Here is a 22,765-nt window from a genome sequence, read left to right on the forward strand (position 1 = left end):
ATGTTAACAAGTGCTGCAAAAGCTGCAACAGGAGACGCGCACCACTTCCAACAATGAGGCCTCAGTTGTCTCAGATGAAGAGCCGCGTCTCCTCAGAGCCGAACTCAAAACACACCTCTGGAATGTATTAATTCATGAATCACAATACACAGATTACAGAAACATCGGGTTTGGGTTTATATCCAAGATGTTTTGTAGGATTATAACACACACTAAACTGGCTTTTTTTTTTTTTTTTTTTTTAAATCCCACAGGCAAAACAAGAGAACAACCAGAAACTTAAACCAGACCTTAAAAGTAATTTTAATCTTAGGTGAATTTCTATTTTTTTCCTTCATTTTGATACATTTTGGGATTCAACCTTGAACTTTTTTTTTTCTTGATAATGGATTGTGGATTTATCTAAATTTGAGCAGTGGACTTTGTAACCTCTTGTAAACCTCTTGTGTGGGCACAGGTCTGAATCTGAATCAATCTGGCACCGCAGTGTGAGTGAGGAATAAGAATATGAATCAATATGAACTTTTTTTTTTTTTTTAATACTTGACTGAAGCCACATTAAATGCCACCTCCTGCTAGTTGACTGCTTTCAATCAACACACGCGGTCGATACTGACAGTAGCAGTAGAGGACGTGAACTCTTCGGGGTGTGGCTGTGAATGTGTGGGTCTATGTATGTAAAACTTCATGACTAAGTATCTGTGAACATCTCATTGTAGAGTTCCTGTATTATCTCCCTCCATCTCGTTCAAATACACAAAAATCCCCCCCGACACACACACCCCTACCCCTTAAAGTGACCCAGGGGGGAGTGTGACCGGCAGAATGTGGACTATGCTGGTAAAAATAGCTCTAACCATCACTAGAATACTCTCAGGCTCAAACTAGGCCTTGACATTATTTCTTTAGGAAACCGAGTGAGACGAGCAGAGAGAAAGAGAGACACCCATACATACACTCCTGACCGGCGTCGAGGCTGCGTGACCCACTTCTAGGAACACTTCCTATTTTGGCAGCGTTTCCAAGCTCAAATTTGTATGTTTTACTTAGGACAGGAAAGAAACGGATTTGCAGTAAACAGATCACTTGCAGCTACATCCCAAAATTAGGACCTCTGAAAAATGTTTGCTTTCCCATCCAGCCGGCTCGTACAAGCAGACAAATGAAGAAAGAGCGAGATAATTTTAGTGCGGTAAGCGAGAGCAACACAGAGTCAGCAAATGATTATGTATTGTATTGCATTCAAATTATGCAGCACTGTATTTAACTTATGTCTCGGCTGTTCCTTTGCACCAGTAGTGTCTATTTTTACTGTTTTAGACATTGTAGGATATCTTTTATCATATATTTCTTATTTTATTTGTATTTTCTTCTATTTTATATTTTCTTCAGGATGAATAACTATCTATCTATCTATCTATCTATCTATCTATCTATCTATCTATCTATCTATCTATCTATCTATCTATCTATCTATCTATCTATCTATCTATCTATCTATCTATCTATCTATCTATCTACTAACTTCAGAAGTGGACATCAAACTAAGACGAAGATTAAAGATAAAAATATAAATATAAATCCAAGCACATGGATGATTCACACGTTAACACGCTAAACGCTGTCAAATGGGACATTTTTAGACAATGCTTCTAGCAACAGGTAATTAAGGGAAACGGTGTATCCTGGCAACAACAAGTCCTCTTTGACATTAAAGCAGCAACACTGAAGCAACTCTCTGAGCGGTGGCATGGGAGAGACAGTACCTTCTGTGGATAAATCATGAGAGGAGGGAAAGAGGGGCTGCAGATGAACTGGCTGAGAGAAAGTGGAGCACAACCCCTGCTGGGCACATAATATAGCAAAATCAAAAATGAGGGGAAAGGGAGGAAAAGGGAGCAGAGAGAGAAAGAGGGAGGGAGAAAGGGGAAGGAGGGAAGGAGGAGGAGGAGGGGAAAAACTTGAGAAAGAAAAAAGAAAAGAGGGAGAGAGTACATCTGTGTGTGTTTGTGTACAACAGATACAGTCGGGCATGTATTTGAAATGACGCCTGCATGTGTCTAAAAAGAGTGCATTTGTTCTCAAAGATGAAAGCTGGAGCACTTTTACTTCGACTCGCCTCGGGTCGCGACGCGTTCAACAACGCTACGTAATGTTGCAGAGTATTGCAAAAGTGTTGCAAAAAATGGCCCCTAAATACAGCTCCTCCTCAGGGCCACGGCGGTTGTTCAGAGGCACAACACAACTTTACAGCAGTTGGAGTTGGAGGCTGGGTGTTATCTGTGGGCTGACGGGCGACTCTTTTGGTTCGTCAGAGGTGAAAACAACGGCTGCTGCTTCTGTTCGGGGGGCCAGTTTCACATGTTTTCATTGTTTGCGCCACACAAAACGATTGCTGTGATTTTGTGTGTGTGTGTGTATGTGTGTGTGCGTTCCTCTGAAAAAACACAACACCCACTGTGTCCACTGACGGACCGCTTCACACCTCCCGCTCGCTTCTGTGTGAGCCCGTTTCATTCATCTGTGTGGAGGCTGAGAGTTTATTCTACTACGTTTTTTGCGACCGGCTGGTGGTGATGTTCGATTTCAGATGTAAAAACCCAAAGAAAACAAGAGGTGAAGATGCTGCAGATTAAAAATAAAAGACAATAATAATAATAATCCACCCCCCGTCACAGGACGTATCTTACCTGCGTATGCGAGGTGGTTTTGGAGGCGGTGTGTCCCATCTCTCGTCGTCCGACTGCTGGCTTGCTTTGTCTGGACTGCTTTCATCCTGACACACACACACACACACACGGACAGACGGCACGAAAAGATTAGGTCAACAAAAACATGCAGCTGTGCAGGAAACAATCATGTTACAAGTTTCACTCGTATCGTCAGATCAAAGATGCTGCACTGCTCAGCGATACTGTAGATACTGAAGACTTATTAAAATTGCTACTTGCATCTTCCAGCTGTTGTAGATTAAGATTTCGGACACAAGCAGCCACATTAATATGCTGCTGATCAGTAATTATAGAGATCAAACTTAGATTTTTATTTTTACATGAGTATAGCTTTACTTTTTGCTGATAACACCTTCCACTATAAGCTTTTATACCTCTATGGTTTGAAAATACAGTAACACGTTTATTTGTCTTGTAATATTGAAGCCTTTAGTCTGTTTACTGTCAATCTTTGAGCTTTTATATGTTTCCATCTATATATAAAATGGCCAATTATGCAGAAAAACACATTTCCACCAGCGACAGTGGAAGTTACCTCGCCTTACCTTAATTGCTCAATCATCTGTGCGATTTCTCGCCGCTTGTTATTATTAGTCTTGCTACGTTTCTAAAACATTTTGATTTGTTTAAGCCTCGCTCAGACACAGAAGTCGATTTCAGCGCTCGCTGTGACTTTAGTTCTGATAATTGCTGTTGAAACGTTCAGCCGCTCCTGTCTATTATCTCTGCCTCTCTCCTGGAGCGGAGGTAGAGAGAGCTGCAACTAAATTGCTCAAAGGATCAAAACAGTTTCTGAAAGAATCCCTCCTCCTCCTCCTCTAATGTTCTCTCTCTTCGTCTCAACTCTGATCTCCCTCCTCCTCCCTTTTCTCTCTCTCTCTCTCTTCCCCCCGTGACTCATTAATTTGACTCTCTCTCTACTCTGATAATTAGAGGATGACAGGGCAACTTCAGTCGTCAAAAACCCATGACAGTCGGGTAAATCAGGTCACTCAACATTAAAGGACATTAAACCAAAGACACACGACGAGCCAATCACATCACATCTGTCCGTATAGAGGTCTGCGTGTGCGTGTTGGTAGGAATACGTCCTGCGAACAAAGCGTGGCTGCGTGTGAGCAGAGAAACGTGTGTGTGTGGGACGTGTGTATGTGTAGGTTTATTGTTCATGCTGCCATTGAGAGCACCTATGTGGGTGTTTTAGTCGCTGACAATGGCTGACTGGACATGAGTCAACGTGTGTGTGGACTGAGTCAGTGCAGCACACTGATAATATTTTTCAAACCATGTGTGTGTGTCTGTGTGTGTGTGTGTGTGTGTATGTGTGTGGTGAGCTTGTTGGACTTGCAACTTTGTAAGATAATGACAAGGTTATAATCAGGAGCCGCAAACATGCAGCGGAGTTGTTTTCCTCCACGAGCACCACACCCACTCTTAACAAATAACAGCAGAGTTTCTAAAATACATCTTTAAATATATATTTATGAAAAATCTAAAAGATTTTTTAGGATTTACCCAACAGCGTATTGTCAGTCGAGTCCTTTTTTTAAAAATATGTAAACATGTGTGTTTGTGTGACTGTCTCCTGCTTGGGTCCCCCCCCCCTCTCCCAATGGATGCGTGCCTATTCTGAGACTGTGAAAGTGCATTATGGGAGAGGGGTGATGTCACCACAGCTTCCTAAGCAGGAAGTCGGCTCTGGATCGCTGCCAATTCACTCTTTCATAGTCCTAATGTGTCCTCTGTCTTTAGGTTCTGTCAGACGCTGAACTCTCTGTCCTCCGGCTCTCTGTCGTTTATCTTCACATGGCTGCAGAACAGGATCAGGGAATTGTGGTGGTACGAGTCGAACTACATTTCCCAGCAACAGGCTGAGTGGGAGCGTAGCTATTTTCTTCCCCTAAAGCAAGTACTGTTGCTGACTGCTTTTTATTTTGAGGTTTGAAAAGCTCAGGAATAGAAAATAAACCAGTCGTATATAACGTTTCAGGAGAGGATCAATCAACTGGACGTGTGTGACCGGACCAACAACATCTGTAACACAAGAAGCAGATCTGATGCTGATCTGATCCCTTTTAATTTGACTATAATTTACTGAACTTTCTACAATTCAATACATCTCTTTATCATATTAATCAACAGTTGATGCTTCTTCTACAAGATGTAAAAGCATCACTGTGTTTTTAAGCTCCAGGTTTATGGTTTACAGTAGCTTGTGTAGCTTTGCTCTAAGGAGCAGCTTGTAGCTGCTTTAGCTTCCTCCAAAACTACAATGTAATTATGTGAGATGCTGTTTTTGCTCACGTGCAATATTTTGCCATCAGATCAGATTTCTAGTACCTGACCTGCATTTGAAGGCAGCGTGAGCTACTGAGGACAAAGCATTTACTGCGCCTTTGATTTCCTTAATGTTATTTTTGTCATATGAGTAATGGCTTTAGCTTCGGCTGTGATTCTCGTGCGACGGCAGGAGGGAGTGGCAGCCAGGACAATGAGGACACTTCCTATAGGGTCCATACGTTTTATGTTTGTGGCACAATGAAGATGATGAGTGCGAAGTGAATTAAATTGAGGGCAGAGAGGTGACGAACGGAGCTCCATTTTTCCTCCAGCTCCTTTAAATGTGTGTGTGCAGATCTCTGAGACTCCCTCCTCTCTCTTTGGCACCAACTCTGTAACTCTTCTTTTTTTTCTGTCTGTGTAAAGAGCAGAGTTTTCTCCCCCTACCCTCTCCCTCCCCTGTGACTAATTATTTGTGTTTTTTTTCCCACTCCGAGTGTGTTACTCAGCGACATCCTGTCTTTCTTTAACACCAGACGACATGTACAGTGTGTGTGTGTGTGTGTATGTCAGTGTGTGTCATACCATGCCATCGTGTATCTGTGAGTTGGTGGGGCTCTCCAGGAGCTGCAGTTGTTTTTGAAAGAGCTGGGCGATCGCTCTGTGTACTAACTCGTACTGCTCCTACAGGGAGAAAGACAAAAAAAAAGAGACAGAGACAGAGAGAAAGAGAAAGAGCGAGAGGGGAAAGACGAGGACAAAATAAGGTAGTGATGAAAGAGAGAGAGGTGTTGCAGCAGGAAGCCAAACAGAGGGGTTAAACGGAGGGGAGGAGAGGTGAAGGAGAGCGTTTCAGCAAATCAATACGAAAAAGCAAAAACATTCTCTGTGTCGATTCTCAAAAAAACATCAATTTTCAGAACCTGTGTGTGAAAACAATGGGATGGCCTGCACTGATGCGCACACTGATGTAATCTCATTACTCTCTGCAGAAAGACAGCGAGGGTATTGCAGTGTGTTTTCAGAAACGACATTACAGTTACCGCCTCGCAGCAGCAGCAGCGTCTGACATATTGAATTCACACCTGTGTCGGTGTCTATCGAGGCAAAGCTATAATCTATCTGACAGGACTCATTTTCCCTCCCAACGCGAGAGTGTGTGTGTGTGGGAGGGAAGACCATAAATAAAGTGCAAAAGGTCAGGGGAAACTCTTGTGTGTCATTATTGTGAATGTGAAGATAGAAATGTGAGTTACATCAGGCCGAGCGCTGCCTCTCTCCACTGCAGCAAACACAGCAAACAACATAAACCTGTTATATGAGAATGTGTGAGCTGATCCATTTTCAACAAGGTGCAATAAGCAGCACATGAATTAATGAATGAATGAATGAATGAATGAATGAATGAATGAATGAATGAATGAATGAATGAATGAATGAATGAAGGGGGCTACAACAGACTAAATAAAGAGGGAAATGCTGTCATAGACACATTCTGATATAGTCTGATTAAACATTACATAATATAATTACATAATCAGTAAATATATACATAATATTAAAGGGATAGTTCACCCAAAATTCAAATTTCACTCATTATCTACTCACCCATGAGAAATTGTTCCGAAAAAAATTGAATAAGTCTATATTTTAAGTTTGTTTTTAGCAGAAGCTCCCAGTGTCTCAGTTCACTGCTCTTCCTGTGTCACCGGCGGAACAATTTCTCATGTCGGGGCGTCAATACAAGAAGGACATTACAGACGAGCAGTATGCAGGTATTTGGATGCTTTTTGGTGTGTGTCTTTTTGGACAAAGAAAAGTGAGCACCATTCACAACCATCATATGGACAAATACTGCTGCGCGGACCCACCCCGTAACTCCGAGAAAGCACGGATAACTCTGAAAATTCTCCCAGCTCTTAGTCGACATGAGGGTGAGTAGATAATGAGTGAAATTTGAATTTTGGGTGAACTATCCCTTTAAAAGAGCAACAAGTGAGTCATGAGTCTTTTTGAACAAATCAGTAATATAGTTTCATAAAAATGTGTCACCATGGTTCCTTCCACAACTTCTAAAACTACACACAAACTCATTATTTTTTCCCTAAAACGCAGCTGATTGTGAAACGATCTCCGGGCGCCGTGTGCACACCCTCGATCAGCGCTTTAATCTACTTAGCTCGCTCCCAAAATCAGGTATTAGGATCATTATGCAAAATGTTTTCACAGCCTCTGTTGGTTCCTTTTCGTTCAAATACACAGAAACAGACACTGTTTTTAACGCTGCTGCTGAGAAACCAGCTTGTGGAAATCTATTAAACTATCAAATATCACACAGTGTTCAGATCCCCGAGGCTGATGAATCTGGCTGCAGCGACCTGCATTTACCGCCCCAAACACTCATTATCATTTCAATATTTACTGCATATTACTGAAAGCAACTTTGTTTTAAATCTTATGGCACAAGAACAGCGTCCGAAGCTAAAAACAAACCTTAGTTTGAACAGCAGAGTGTCGCTGCGTCCTCATTTCTTGGATCAACCGGAAAACGTTAAAATCTTCAGGAATTTTCTTTAAAAGCACAAAACACAACAACAAAAAAGTTTAATTCTCACTTCAGTAATGACATGGATTCATGAATATAAGTGTTTATTCATACAGGGACAGTATGTGTAGGAGTGTGTGTGTGCACATACCCCAGCTTTGAGGAGGTTCCATGTGTAGTCGATAGCGCAGATAGCTCCCGTCCTCCCACAGCCTGCACTGTACAGACACAGTCACACAGATTAGATTGACCAGAAACACACACACACACACACACACACACACACACACACACGTACAGACAGAAATACACACACTCAAACTTACACCTTCTTATCACCGGCACTTAAAAACACACTCCTCCTAAGTATCAACTGTGGATTTGCTGTACATTGTGGGCAACACAAAGAGAATAAAGCGACGCCTGTTTGTTTGTGTCTGTCTACCAACGGCCCGTCCAGACAGGATGGAGACAGCAGACGCACAGAAGCAGAGATTACTTGACATAACGTCTGACACATTAAATCATAAAACTTTGCCTCATGCTGTCAGAGAGAGGCCTCTGCTCCACTAATGAGCACACACATACAGTACACATCAACCCACACAAAGCATCTTTTACACACACAGAGACACAGCTTTAAGTCCTGCTGTGTAACAGAGGAACCAGGAAATGTCCTCAGGCTGCTCATTATAGCTGATTACACACACATGGATACAGTGTGTGTGTGTGTGTGTGTGTGTGTGTGTGTGTGTGTGTGTGTGTGTGTGCTGTGTGGATACCCATGCATCTGAATCTATTGTGAATCAGTGCATTTTCTCCTTATTCTTCTAGTTACTCCGTGTCCTCACTTGAACTCCTTTTTGAGACTGATTTGTCATAAACGCATCACCGCCTTCAACGATCACGTTACAATTCTGCCCCCACACCAGTCCGACCAATCACAGCGAGACCGGTCGGTGCATGCTGTCATTATTTCTAACAGCAGCGATGAGAAGGGAGGGAGGGAGGGAGGGAGGGAAGGAGGGAGGGAGGGCTGGGCTCATCTGGTTCAATCCTAAATGGCAGCTAAGTAGTTAATCATCCTCTTTTAATCAATCAAAATCTAAATTAGCAGATCGGTCGATTGAAACGGTGAAATGTCGAGTCATTCAAGATCGCTGGTATGCGTCGAGCCGGGGGTGGGGGCGGTAGGGGGGGGTTGGAAATTATAATCCAGCTTTTGCCGGGAGTAGGTCTGCATTTGATCTGCTGCAACATTTCTCTGCTGTGTTGAAACGTGATTTCAAAACACACACAATCCCCCACGGCGTCCACCGTTTTTCACATTCACACTGCCCCCCCCCCTCAATCAGCTGTATATGTGACAAATAAAGTAGCTTTACCTTTATCAACCCACAATCTTAAGTAACATTCAACCACCATTCCTTTCTGACACTATCTCCTTCATTTCTGTATTTTACTCATCTGTGATCAGTCTCTTTTTTATTTTAGGTGTTGCCTTAGTTACAGGAGGTGCCTAGTGCACAGTGTGTGTGTGTGTGTGTGTGTGTGTGTGTGTGTGTGTGTGTGTGTGTGTGTGTGTGTGTGTGTGTGTGTGTGTTGTGTATACCAACCTGCAGTGCACACATATAGGGACGTCATCGTTCTCTTGGTATTCTCTCATTAGTCCGATCATATCCAGTATGGAGTCAAACGATGAGGGGACGTCATGATCGGGCCAGTTCATATAATGGAACTGTGTTAACCTCCGAGTTTCCTGCAGGGAGACACACACACGGGACGTTTTAAAAGCTAATATTTTGAGTGTGTACACAATTATGTGTAATGCTTTCACAAAATGATGTTGCCCAGCCCACAGGGATGATTTTGAGCATATTTCACATTACAGACAAAAAGAAATTAGCGATTGAACTTCTTATTTCTTGTTGAGTTTTTTTTTTCTGCTATAACTTTATCACAATGAAATAATAAACAGAATGATAATCTTATTATTGCATCAAATTATTGCATTTCTTGCTACTGTTGTCTAGTGTAATGTTGGTAATCAATACTACAAGGAGTGGGGGCTGGAGCTGCTTTATATAAAATGTGAAATTAATAGCATAAATTGCTTTTGACATAAATTATTATTACATAAGGTGATACTGATGTGATATGTTCTGATATTTTCCATCCTGTTGAATACGTTGGGATTAGAAATAATTCCCCAGTGATACTTTTATATCTCAACAAGTGAGGATGGAGGTGCCCATCGATTAAATTGGTGCACTATGACAGGAAACTTACATTTTCATACTCCACCGTCAAAGTCCTGATAAAGTAGTCTGTTCTGGCTTGTTCTGATTCCTACAAAACACAGACAGGGAGAAAAGTCAACACCAGTCTAAACACACTAAAACAGGCATATGAGACAAAAACATGTGTTCTCATTAGTCTCCCAGCTGAAACATTAGAGACTGGTGGTCTACTTACACAGGAGATTCTGAAAGGACCAAAACTCATGGGCTCCTCGTCCAACATCGGGAAATATCGCTCACACTTTTTCTGCACAGAGAAGAACGGAGAGTCGAGCGTTTGGATGAGAACGAAATACCAGGCAGACACCACAGCTTCCTGTGTGCACTCACACTCGGGTTAAAATAAACAATTAACGTGACATGTGGAGCACAGACTGTGACAATTACATGAAAATGGAGGCTGAACAACACACATTACATATATATATATACACCCACATACGTAAAACACACATTCACAGAGACATACACAAGTTATTTAAGCTATCAGCCGACCTTTTATTTCACATCTTGACCTCAAAAGACAACGAGTTTGGATCGATGCAAATGTTCTCAAGGCTTTACACTGCAAAAACTCAAAATCTTGTTTTCTTATTTCTAGTCAAAATGTCATTTCTAGTCAAAACTAATCTCATTCTACTTAAAATAAGACTCATCACATTAAAAAGTATCTTGTTTTTAGACACTTTTTACTTCTTTCAAGCAGATTTTCACTTGAAATAATCTGATAGTGGAGCACGTTTTTCTTTCTTATTACAAGCACAAAAAACCTGCTTTCACTGTCAGATTTTTCTACTTATTTCAAGTGAACATTTGTTTGAAACAAGTGAAAATTATCTAAAAATAAGTAAATTTTTAGGTGATGAGTCCACTTATTTTAAGTGGAAAGAGATTAGTTTTGACCAGAAATGAGACATTTTGACAAGAAATAAGACAAATATTCTTGGAAAGATTTTGAGTTTTTGCAGTGTAGTAAGTGACTTGAGTGAACTTTCGGTTTCTCTCTTCAGAAATATGATTGTGCGCTCAAATGTGAAAAAAACAACAACATAAAACACTGGAAATACCTCCACCAAGGTGAGCTAGTCCCCTGAATGTGCTGTTGCACTTCAGAATCAAGGATACAATCATTTTACTTCTACAACAACCGTCCCAACAGACGGAGACAGGACACTGTGACCTTGGTGGAGATAATAAAACGCAGATGTGTGCACACACGAACATACTGTATGCACACTTGCATGCAGCACGCATACACATAGGCATACACACACACACACACAAAGGGGATCAAGTACGGAGGCCTTACCCTTCCCATCTCAAACTCTCGACAAGCCATTACAATAACCTGCAGAGACACAAAGAGGAAGGATTACGATCAATATTTAAATCTTGCATTTCCAAAAAAAAAAACACAGTTCTGTTCAATCCTTCATGTTCCATTTATGTGAGGCCGTAGTTACAAAAACAGAAACTCCCTCAGACGGAGAAAGAAAAAACGATTCGAGAACGGCTTCAACCTCTTCCCGTCCCACAGGATTTGTGCAGACTTCAGATAATTTTTGATCACACGTTTCTCTCCCGCTGCCATATCTCCCATCATTCCCTTTGATCATACAGGAGTAATTATCAACAGCTGCAAATCTGAAGTATTTCAGGGTGCTAGTTAAACCTCATCACAGCTCCTTCCCTCCCTCTCTCTCTCTCAATAGTTGTCCATCTGGTTTCAAGTGTAAGCACTTCCCATCTGCCACTTCATTTCTGCCTCCATATTAAATATTTACTTTAATTACATTAATTATCACAGTTATATTAACTGTACAGGGCCACAGGATAACCCAAACTGAATTGTCCTTCTTTTTTTTTAACATCACACATTTCTTTCTCCCACAATCTTTATTTCTGATTGTAACACAGATGCATGAAATTACATAGTGACCATCGCAGAGTAAAAATACCTTATTCTAACTAATAGCTAATGATGTAATTGTGAACAGGGAGGAGTAAAACATGAGATATGAATTGTATTCCACCATAACTATGCATAACTGTGCTCACACAGCCTGGTTTTTAAATAAACAGGCGCAGCGGCTGTTACAGCACACGCACATTTTGTTGTCTTTGCAAGTTGACACAGAACATTTTTTGCCATCTCAGCAGCCACCTTCCGTCCTATATACGTAGTGTAATCTTTAATACTCACAGCTACATTGTACTCCCAGTTCATCCTCCAGAAGTCAATGACAGTGTTTTGCAGTGGGCCCTGAGTAGCGATATAGGCCTCTGGGCCGTCCATGCCCTGGAGGAGAGGAAAGGGACAGAAAGCATGGTCACAAGTCTGCACAGCAAACAATGAAAAAACATGAAAAATAAAAAAAAAACCTGAGAATTTCTTCCTTTGATTCATTTTAATAAACCCCATCATGTCAGTCCTGTCAGTTTTACCTTGATGAAGTTCGCGTTGACATAATCTGTGTCCTGATTTGTCGTTTTTAACTTCAGCTTCACCCGACTGTGATCAACTGGGGGGGAGTAAATAAGAGAATAAATACAATTGGCATTTCATTTTAAAATCCAGAAGAGACTGGGGAAGTAAAAGGTAAATAGAGAGAATAGGAGAAAGACAGGAGAAGAAGTGGGGCAGGCAGGCGGAGCGGGGGGCAAACAAGGACACGGCTAAAAGCGAGAGAAAAGAGGAATCAAGTTAAGAGGTTAATGGACACGGCAACATCCTCATCCTCACATGTAGCCTACTATGTATGTGTGTGTGTAAACATCTGTTATGGGTGGACCAGTTATTCCTCTGCCTTATCAGCAGCTCATTTACTAAAAGCCTTAATGAATGAATGGATGGATGGATGAATGGATGGAGGGGCGGACAGAGGAAAAAAGAGGATAAAGGTATATAAAGTAGGACAGATGTTGGGTCACGGAAGCTTCCCCTGAGGTCATTAAAGTACAGTGAGAGCTGTGTGTGTGTGTGTGTTAGTGTGTTACCATTACACAACCGATTACAACATACATACATCTCTATTTGCTTTGAATATGTGTGTGGGTATTACTTTTACAAACACAGCTTTTATGCACAATATTATCATATATATGTTATATTATTTTTTCACTTTTATTCAACCTGGTTTACAAAAAAAAAAAAAGCTAGCTAACAATACTTTTTTCCTGGCACACAGAGTGAGTTATCTTTAAAGCTGAGGATGTAAATACATAATGTTTTCATGCGGGGCCCATCAGGCGTTGCAGTTGCTTATATATCCAAAACACTGTCACGTTAAAGTGCTGCAGTTATTAACGACAGCACAGGAAAACCATCGCTGTGACTCCGCTGCAGGCGTGCGACGTACACGGTGATGGAGGAGAAGATAACGGCTGAGGTGAAAGATAACTTTAGAGAGATCTGTACGTTTCGTTGTTGAAAGATCAGTCCGGGACATTGCGGGGCAGATGACACGCTACAGTTGCAGCGAAACATTGGATACGCTCAATGGCATTTCACACGTATGTCATCAATATCACTGCGTGCAATGGGATCTTGTTCGCCCCTACAGCTCTGTGCAGTGATCCCTCAGTCCTGCATTAAAAACATCTTAAACAGCTTCTCTTGAAGGAGTGCAGTTCTATATAACAATGTATGATAATAGTGTGTGCAAATGTGTTATTGTAATTAATTAATTTATCTATTTTCCTCTCTTTGGCTCTCTGTTCGGTGATTACATTTCTTTTTTCAAACATTTTCAATGTATTTATGGCTGTAAAATATAATCTGTAACAATTATATATTTATCTATTTCTATTTTTTTTTTATATACAGCTGGTTTTTAATTTCAGTGTTGGGTGGGTTCTCTTCACAAGCCCTTCTTCCCACCTGTGCATCTTTCTGTTTTCTGTTTTTTTTTAAATATATATCAAACTTACAAAAAAATTAAACTAAACTTAACCAAACTAAACTCCATTAACATATTCATCTTGTCAATAAAAATTACCTTTAGGTTATGAAAAGCTTTCAGTAAAATAAGAGTGTTTGGTGCAGTGGTGTGTGTTGTATTTTGGCTAAACCCAAAGCAGCCAAATACATCAGTGGTTTCAGTGTTTGTTTTTTTACTTGTAACCCCCAGATATAAAAATGTCTAAAGGTTATCAGTAGTTCAGCTAAAGAGGGTTTTCATGTCTCGGATTACTTTTGCCTGAATCATTATTGTGAAGGCCTGAAAGGGGGCAGGAACATTGCGACATTATTTTGTGAAAGCGGGTTGATTTCTATTCTTGCAATCATTTCGTGGCCTCTTCAAGTCGTCGTAACAAACAGGTTATGGAGCCGTTGATGCACAATAATTCTCACCCATAGGAAAGTTAAGATATTAAGCTTTCAATGAGATTCCTCCAGGGAGCTGCCGAATTGTACCGAGGTGTTTTTAATATGTGGTGCTCCCATATTATGAAGGCAGCTTTTTTATTGCCGGGGCTGTACCTAATAACCTGGCAGATAAGTGCATTTTGTGTACCTGCATATGAAGGTTTAAAAACGTATTAGAGAGGCCGAGCCTGCCGTGGAAACTACAGACGTGGTGAGAACGTCTGTCTCTGCTGCTCTCAGATCAGACAGATAAGTATTCATATGTATGTCACAGAGCAGAGGTGAAGCTAATACCATTACCAACAGCCCCATTACGTTTAGCTGTGCCTGTGTACACCAAGCATGCACATCTTTACATAATGTGGCCACATGTGTTAGATCAGTCAGGATGTACTTACATGGCAGTATATCTTTATATCGGTTCTTCTTGACATTCTCCTCCCTCTCTCCTACGTTGGTGGGGTAGATCTTCTCTGTCCGGTATTTGGTGGATAACCGCCGTAACCGCTGGGAGAATGAAAGAGAGAGAACATATTCTTTTAGTGAATGGAGTCATGTTTTATTGATTTACGTCATGTGTTTGTAGGTAGAAATGGAGATGCAAAGGAAAGAGACACATTAAAGCGAAGCGAGCAACAACCTGTGACAAGTGGGTCTTTGTAGAGAGATACTATTATCACAACTGCCCCCTCAGACAAACACACAACTATTCATTTCAATGTGTTACAGTGATGTTTTCCATTTCCATTGCACACACACACTCTCACTCTGCTGCACACACACACACATATTCCTGTTCCTCTTTGTGAGCTAGTGGATGAAGTTAAATGTGGCTAAATCTTAATAGTGACTGACACTTATGAGGACACACTCGCTTAATGGGAAGGGAACAAATTACAACATCTCCTGTGTGACGGCAGGCTGCAGCTCAGCGAGCCGCCCTCAGACACTGCGGCCCCCGCAATGTCGTTTCTTCTGTCCGCAAATGAGAACGCCATTAAAAAAAAACTCAGTCGAGATTTTTTTTTGTTTTTACAATATTGTTTTTCCCCCCGTAGCGATCCGTTTAATACCTGTGGTTACGGCAGTGACGGCAAATGAACGTGGAAACAGGAGGATTTTTGCAACTAACGTGATGAAGTGCCTCGATTTGTCATAGATTCTTTTTTTAATAAGTCCCATCAGGTTATTTTATCTAACGACACGTTCTGAAATTCCCAGAAATGTACTATAACATAATTGCTGGTGTAACATAAAACTGCAAATACAATAAATGATTTCATTGCCAGTAATACAACCGGGAAGATGATTTCATCATCTATCACCCTCTGGTTAAACAACAAACAAAGCCATGTGTTATTTTAGTTCCTCTCGCTTGACTCAACAAGAGGATGTGGAAGAAAACTTCAGAAAATCCGAGTTTGGGAAATGAAGCCTGGGATGAGGTCAAAGCTCAAAGCACATCCTACTTTGTTAAAGACAGTGAGAGCAAATATTTAGCTTGTTTCTGTTTAAATCATGTCATTTGATGATTAATAAAATGTATGGTTTTATGTGCAACTTCCGTGGTTTTTCAATAAAAACTCTACTTACACACCTAAATTTATGACTTCAAAGACTTGGGACGCCCCCCGCCCTTCCTACAGTATTTGTAATAAAACCATTAGATTTGTGACCTTCGAAAAACTTCCAGAGAATTTTTCCATTCATGACTTCACTCTGTCCTCGAGCGTCACAGTGAAACTTTAAAAGAAACTTAAGAAGACTTTGTTTTTCTCCCATAAAAAAACTCCTGCTGTCTGACTCTGATAGCGCTCACATGACGGCGCACTCGGGGGCCTTTTTCTTTTTTTTTCTTTTTTTGATTTTCTCTCAGATGGTTCAATCACTCGCTTTCTGAGACAGTGAGGAAATTAGGCATCACTCACTTTGTCTGCCTCCCCCCTACTCCCCCCTACTCCCTCCCTCCCCCTCCCGCTCTGTGACTCTGAGAAAGTCAGCGTGGGCGTTCAGCCTGCTGGAGCCTCGTGTGAAAAACGGTCCCACCTCTCGTCTCTCAGCCGGCGGCTACAGGCTTTCCTCTGCTTCCACTGTAACATGGACACGCTCTGTACTGTTACTGTACATCCCAAAACCTCTGACTTCTCTCTCTGTCCTTGTTTCACTCTGCACTCTTTGTCATTACCTTCATTTAACACACCCACACACGTTGTCAGCTATTAGATATTACAAACACTGTCTTCTATCTTCTCTTTCTGCTCCGGTTTCTTCTGAGTAGAAGCCGTCGTTTTGATTCAGAAAACTGAAAATCTGGCTACTGTAATCGACAACACACGCGCACAAACAGTTGGGACTAAGGGCAAAGAGACACCTGAGAGACACAATGAGATTTTCACCTTTCATTTGCATCACTTGTCTTTGTAAACCAAAACACGAGACAACCAGAAAACACAGAGAGAGAGAGAGAGGTCCACACACAGAGACTGTGGGCGGCAACAGCTGTGGGTGTATGTGTGCGTTCATTTGTGTCTATGTGTGTGTGTGTGTGTGTATGTGTGTGGTAATAGCATTAGAGCTCCTCTGGCCTCATGTGAATTACATTTCCAACAGAGGTCTGCTTCTGTGCTGGGCCAGAGCCCAGGATTACACACAAACACACACATACACGCACACAATAAGACACACAATGAGCAGGAAAGGCAGGCAGTAGTGATTTGTGATGGTTTGTGATTCCCCCAACCCACAAAACACATTATGTGGAGACAAACATGCAGAGAACTGCGCCCTCTAACTCTGTAATGATGATAAGTATGTTTCTCTTCGTGGCCCATTTCACTTCATTTACAGCGGACTGGGAAAAACTAGTTGATTCTCCCATTAAAGCCCAGAAATTCGGACATTTCGCTGCACCTCCGCGCCGCGCCGGTTTGGCCCCGCACCAGCACGTTCACTCTGGGCCGATACAGACTACGACAGCTGAGGTCAATGCACATGTTGTTAGCCGCAGAAAACACCAGTGCTTTGCTCAAAGGCATTTCAGCACATGCAGCTCCTGCTTTACAGAGGCAAACTATGCGAGTCTGGTCGCCTTTTCGCTGTTTTGGTCGCTTTTTTCCCCCTCTACGGTGCTCCCCCTACAGTTTTGAAGTGCAAATTTTCACTGTCATAAAAACTCACCACTAACCCTCCTCTCGGCCATGTGCATTTGTTTTCAATGAAGCCGGCGAGAAGGCACGATGTCTGAGGTGGGTAATGCTAACGAGATATTAGAGATTACTGGGCATGTTTGTGTCGTAGTGATGTAATCTGGGACACCGGGTCGGAGGCGCTCAGTGGCATGCAATGGGGGGGGGGGGGGGGGGGGGAAGTCACCCCCCCTAAAGTGCCCCTGGGAGCCAAAACACACGTTAAAGAGCCCTCTTGGAAGCCAAAATGTGTCCTAAAGTGCCCTCTAGAAGCCAAAACATGTGCTAAAGTGCCCTCTTGGAAGCCAAAACGCGTGCTAAAGTGCCCTCTTGGAAGCCAAAACGTGTGCTGAAGTGCCCTCTTGGAAGCCAAAACGTGTGCTAAAGTGCCCTCTTGGAAGCCAAAACGCGTGCTAAAGTGCCCTCTTCAGTGGCGAGGAAGCGCTATGTGCCCTTTTTTTCCCAATCGTCCCTGCCCTTCAAAAAGTCTGTGCACGCCACTGGAGGCGCTGCGCTGATCTTGCAAGGTTGGTTTTCAGGCCAAGAGACCCGAGGTGGAAGGCAGAGAGCCTCCACTCTCCTCGTAACAAGTAATTTAACCATCACAATTACTCCTAAGCTGTTTAATTAAGGTGAAAATCTTGCATAGTTCCTCTTTAAGGTCTGTTTGTTCTGGCAGGTGAACTTTCACAACTGGTTCCAGGAAAACAGCAGGTAACCAATATCATATTTCTCTTTTTTGCAACGTGTAAAAACAATAACCATCCTTTTTACTGTGATTAAATGTATAAGACAGCAGCACTGTGCCACGTGTGGTACTAGAGAAGCATGGGTGTGTTGGCATGTCTTGTCAGCCTTAAATAAATGTTTTTTCTTTTTTTTTGGCTGCTGCCGCTGACACCTTGTGTGACTAATTTTACAACATCACTTTGAATGGATGCCACTTACAACTGTCAAATTAGCAACATATACACATTATACTGGTTGCTCACAAATTAAAAATGATGAAAACCTGCACCTCCGTTCATTTGTGCTGTAGCGAAACTGCTTATCCTTTCAGTTGACACGAGGAGATTAGTGCTTATTTCAATATAAACCCTGAGGTTGTGGTAAAGTATAAAGCCTGTACTGTCACACTATTTTTAAACACCCGAGCGCATCGCATGCAGGCAGACATTTCTTATTTAATTCGAAACATCGGATAACTAAATGTTGCTCCACTTGAGTAAAGAGATGTCTAACTTTCAGTGTAATGGAGGAAATATTGACACTCTGGCACTTTTAAGAGCCTGCGGTGAGTTTTAAAAAGGCATTATTGTAGAATTTCATTACTCACACAACAACACGCACAAAAAAAAGAAGCAGCTATTTGAAGTATTTCATGTTCAGTCTGTTCAGTGTGATGTGTCCTTGGACGGAGACCCAGGTACTGTCCGTCTCGCCCTCTTTCTCTCCACTTTCCATTGTCCCACACACAGACCCTGTGTCTAATTACTCTTACTTCCTCAGTTACGTAAAAACACGCACTCACGCATACAAAAAAAGGCTCAACACACGCACAGGCCTGCACGTCGCACACTCTCACGCACGACAAGTAGCGGCGGCGGTGGCGGGTGACTGAGCCTGGAGGATGCTGAGGAAAACGGAGCAGAGGGAGGTGGGGGGGGGGGGGGAGTCCTCGCCCGCTGTGCAGCACCTTTCGCTAAACAAACCAATAACAGAGAAGGAGAGAAAGAGAGGAGAGAAGGAGAGGAGAGGAGGATATGGGTATTTCAGATGAAGGAGATGAGAGGGAGAGAAAGGGAGAGAGAGGAGAGGGAGAGCCAGGGCTTTCAAGAGGCTCTTGGTAACTAAGCTAATGGGTTCTTTTATTCCTTGTTTGTGTCGCTCATTCACACGCTCCCTTTTACACACTATGTCGCTTCGCACTAGCTTCTGTTCTGAATGGAGGACGAGGAAGGAGGGAGGGGGGGTCGCAGAGACGGAGGGCAAAGAAAAGTAAATATCCTCCTCGTATCTAATCGCTGCTCAAAAGCACTCCTCTGTTTTAATTCTTGTTTTCTAAGCAGCAGTTTGAGGCATCATGACAAAAACTCCCAAGTCTGAAAGAAGAACAGAACAACAGAGCAAACAGTGATAATGAGCGAGGGACTCAAATTATTATCTCCTCTTTAATCCTCTCTTCTCATCAGTGCATCCACTCCTGTAGGGGTGTGCGACTGTTTTCATTATCAGTTTATTTGCTCCATTATTTATGTCTGGAGGAGGCGAAATGATGTTAATAGACACAAAATTAAACAGCATATTCACTGTGTTAAAGAATAACAATTCAAGTCATTCCCTTTTTCTCTACCGTGACCTAAATACCTTTGACTTTTAGATTTTTTAGTTGAATAAAACGAGCTGCGTTCATACACACACACACACATACATAACCTTGAGCTCTGTGAAAACCGTGACAGGCACTTTTCACTGCAGGCAACGAACAAGCAGAAAAGTGTGTGCAGAGAGCAGGAGCGCTGACAGTTGTGCTTCCTCAGAGCTTTTGTTCATCACTGTCTTGACATTTTACAGACAAAAACCTCATGGTTCAGAAGGAGAAAGGAACAGATGAACGACTGAAATATATATTTTTAAAGTTTAAAGGAAGGTGGGTGATCAGAACTGTAATAACCTGTAACTGACAAATCCTTTAATCATCAATTAGCCTGCTGTTTATCTCTCACAGATCCCAAGGTGACATCCACAAATGTCTTGTTTTATAGACCTGAAACCCAAAGACGTCTCATTTTCTGTTACATAACATGGTTCAAGCTAAAACCACTGAACGTTACAAACCATAATATGGACACACAGTTACATTATCGCCTCTATTATTGGTGCCTTGTTAAGTACGTTGGGTACAAAAGCACGGGGCACCTAACACCACAGGAAACGCTCTCTCCTCTTCACAGGAAAGGGAAGCAACTAAAAACCATAGAAACCTCTCATCAAAGGGTTTTCTATGGTTTTCACACGTTCAGAGATAAGACTGCACTGAAACTGAGCTGCAGTGTTGTTGTGGTCTGTCAACAAAGCATAAGGCAGATTGCATGAATTTAATGTGGATGGAGATCAGTCGGTAGGAGGTGTTTGTCAATTGAGTGTCAGCTCCTCACACACCGAAACTGATCTTTGGTGTTTTTGATGTGAAATATTTTTTATCTCTTATTTCAAGTCAGCGCTATAAGCACACAGGCTTTTTTTTTTTAATCCGTCCACTCTTGACTCCTACTCCCTGCTGTTTCTATTGCTTTCTTACTTCCTATCAGGCTGAAGTGTAAAACTGCATGACTGAGTTGGCCAGTTTCCTGTGAACGCTCGACTTCCACTGCCCCACACACACACACACACACACACACAGGGCGTTGCCCCCAAAAGCCCAGTGCCGACTTCACAGACCCCCTTCAGGGTGCAACTGAGTCATGTGTGTTCACAGACACATTTCTTCACAATGACTTGACTTGGCCTAAAATGACTCGGGGATGCCGAGGCAGCTACTGGGCAGACAGAGAGAGAGAAGGAGAAGATTAGAGAGACAGTAGGAAAAGAAAGAGATTTAAAAAAAAAAACAGAGAAATAAAGAGAGCTACTAAGGTAGATGTAGGAAGGAAAGAAAGAAGTATGTAATTGTTAGTGGGTCTAACCTACTTTCTGTCTCCTGGCTGAATAAGTCAGCATCACTATACTTCCCTGGTACACTGAATAATTCACACAGACACACACACACACACTCTTTTTTAACTCGGCAGTGAGCACTGATTGGCAGAAAATACGCTCTTCCCACAGAAGCAGTTGGTAAAAAAGGTTTTCGCATGTATGTATTTGTGTATGTGTATATATATATGTGTGTGTGTGTGTGTGGCCAGGAAGTGGGGGTGTCGAGCGCTGGTAGTGGCAGAGAGGCTGCACTGACGGTCACCTTCCACGCACACACACACACACACACAAACACACACATACACACAAGCTAAAATAGGTCACCCCTTACAATGCTCTCAGAAAAAATCCATCTCCCGCGCTGTGAGCATGTTGGGGGGAGAAGATGCACCGCTACAGCACCGACACTAAAAGGGTCTGTGAGTCGGCTGCTGCTGCTGCTGCTGCTGCTGCTCTGCTCCCTCTGACAATTCAATAAGCCTGACTGACGTCCTCTCTGCCCTCCTAACGGCCCTCTGCGTGGCGTTAATGTCCCAAATCAGAAGGAAATGCTGGAAAGTGCAAAGTCATATTGAGAAACATGGAAGACTGAACCAAACGTTTTGAATGGATTTACGGGCTAAACTCTGGCTATTAGGTTTTTATGTGTATTATTGAATGATAATATGCTTTTGTATATTTCGTGGGGACCGCAGGAAGATTAGCTGAATGCTACGGCGCAGGCTCCCCTTATGCAGAGGCTATAGTCCTGCGGTTCGATTCCACCGGTGGCCCTTTACTGCATGTCATTCCCCTCTCTCTGTCTTCCCATTTGCTTTTTTTTTAAGTATATTTTTGGGGTATTTTCTGCCTTTATTTGATAGCATAGTTGAGAGAGACAGGAAATGGGGAGGCAGAGAGAGGGGGAATGACACGCAGTAAAGGGCCGCCCGATGCGGGATTCGAACCGGGGACGACTGCGGCGAGGACTAAAGCCTTTGTATATGGGGCGCCCGTTCAACCCACTACTCCACACGGCACCCCTGTCTTCCCATTTCCTGTCTCTCTATAGCTGTCCCATCAATTAAAGGGATAAAAGCCCCCCCCCCAAATATATGTTCATCAACTGAATGAAGAAGTGTAGATATAAAAGAAGGAGGGTTATGATAGGGACAGTTTCACATTTTGAGCTGTGTGTGTGTGAACAGTAGGTTTAGTTGATCATAACAACTGGAAAGACTGAAGGAAGTTACAACTCCAAGCTACAAAAATAGTTTGTCACTTTAACCCTGAGGAAATCAGGCGCAGTTTACATTTACACTTCTGTTTCTGTAAAATTAAACAGATGAAATATGAAGTGGAAGCTTCGGCGGTGATCACACGTGGCTGTTTGGATGTGGTCGAATTAGCCGTCTCCACCTGTTTCTAGTGTTTAGAGCGAGCTAAGCTAACCAGCTTCAACTGTATTGTGCGTTACAGTCGTGCAGCACAGATCTTCTCATCAGAAAAAAGTAAATAAGATGATATCAAAAAACGTTTCGCACCTTTCCTTTAAGTGTTGTGTGGAGAAAAGAAAAGGGGTTTTCAGAGCAGGTCACAGTGTCAGGTGTCTGCTGCAAGTGAACCAGAGCAGCAGGAATTACTAATCAAGCTCAATCGCTGAGGAAATAACAGCA

The 22,765-nt window shown here is 42.3% G+C and overlaps 1 protein-coding gene across 2 annotated transcripts in view; it reads right to left on the reverse strand.

Annotated features, from left to right (window-relative positions):
* ptpn12 (protein tyrosine phosphatase non-receptor type 12) overlaps positions 1–22,765 on the reverse strand; it is a 46,062-nt gene that overhangs the window by 13,296 nt on the left and 10,001 nt on the right. For both annotated transcript variants that reach the window (XM_083999616.1, XM_083999617.1), the window contains exons 2-12: positions 14,625–14,733; positions 12,303–12,379; positions 12,061–12,156; positions 11,167–11,205; positions 10,033–10,104; positions 9,847–9,906; positions 9,174–9,316; positions 7,709–7,775; positions 7,506–7,583; positions 5,598–5,696; positions 2,691–2,776 (exon numbers count right to left, since the gene is read on the reverse strand). In XM_083999616.1, the coding sequence (XP_083855742.1) occupies positions 2,691–2,776; positions 5,598–5,696; positions 7,506–7,583; positions 7,709–7,775; positions 9,174–9,316; positions 9,847–9,906; positions 10,033–10,104; positions 11,167–11,205; positions 12,061–12,156; positions 12,303–12,379; positions 14,625–14,733 (926 nt within the window). The remainder of the gene's footprint in view (positions 1–2,690; positions 2,777–5,597; positions 5,697–7,505; positions 7,584–7,708; positions 7,776–9,173; positions 9,317–9,846; positions 9,907–10,032; positions 10,105–11,166; positions 11,206–12,060; positions 12,157–12,302; positions 12,380–14,624; positions 14,734–22,765) is intronic.

This window comes from Trachurus trachurus (assembly GCF_905171665.1).
Source record: "Trachurus trachurus genome assembly, chromosome: 23".
NCBI classification, from domain to species: domain Eukaryota; kingdom Metazoa; phylum Chordata; class Actinopteri; order Carangiformes; family Carangidae; genus Trachurus; species Trachurus trachurus.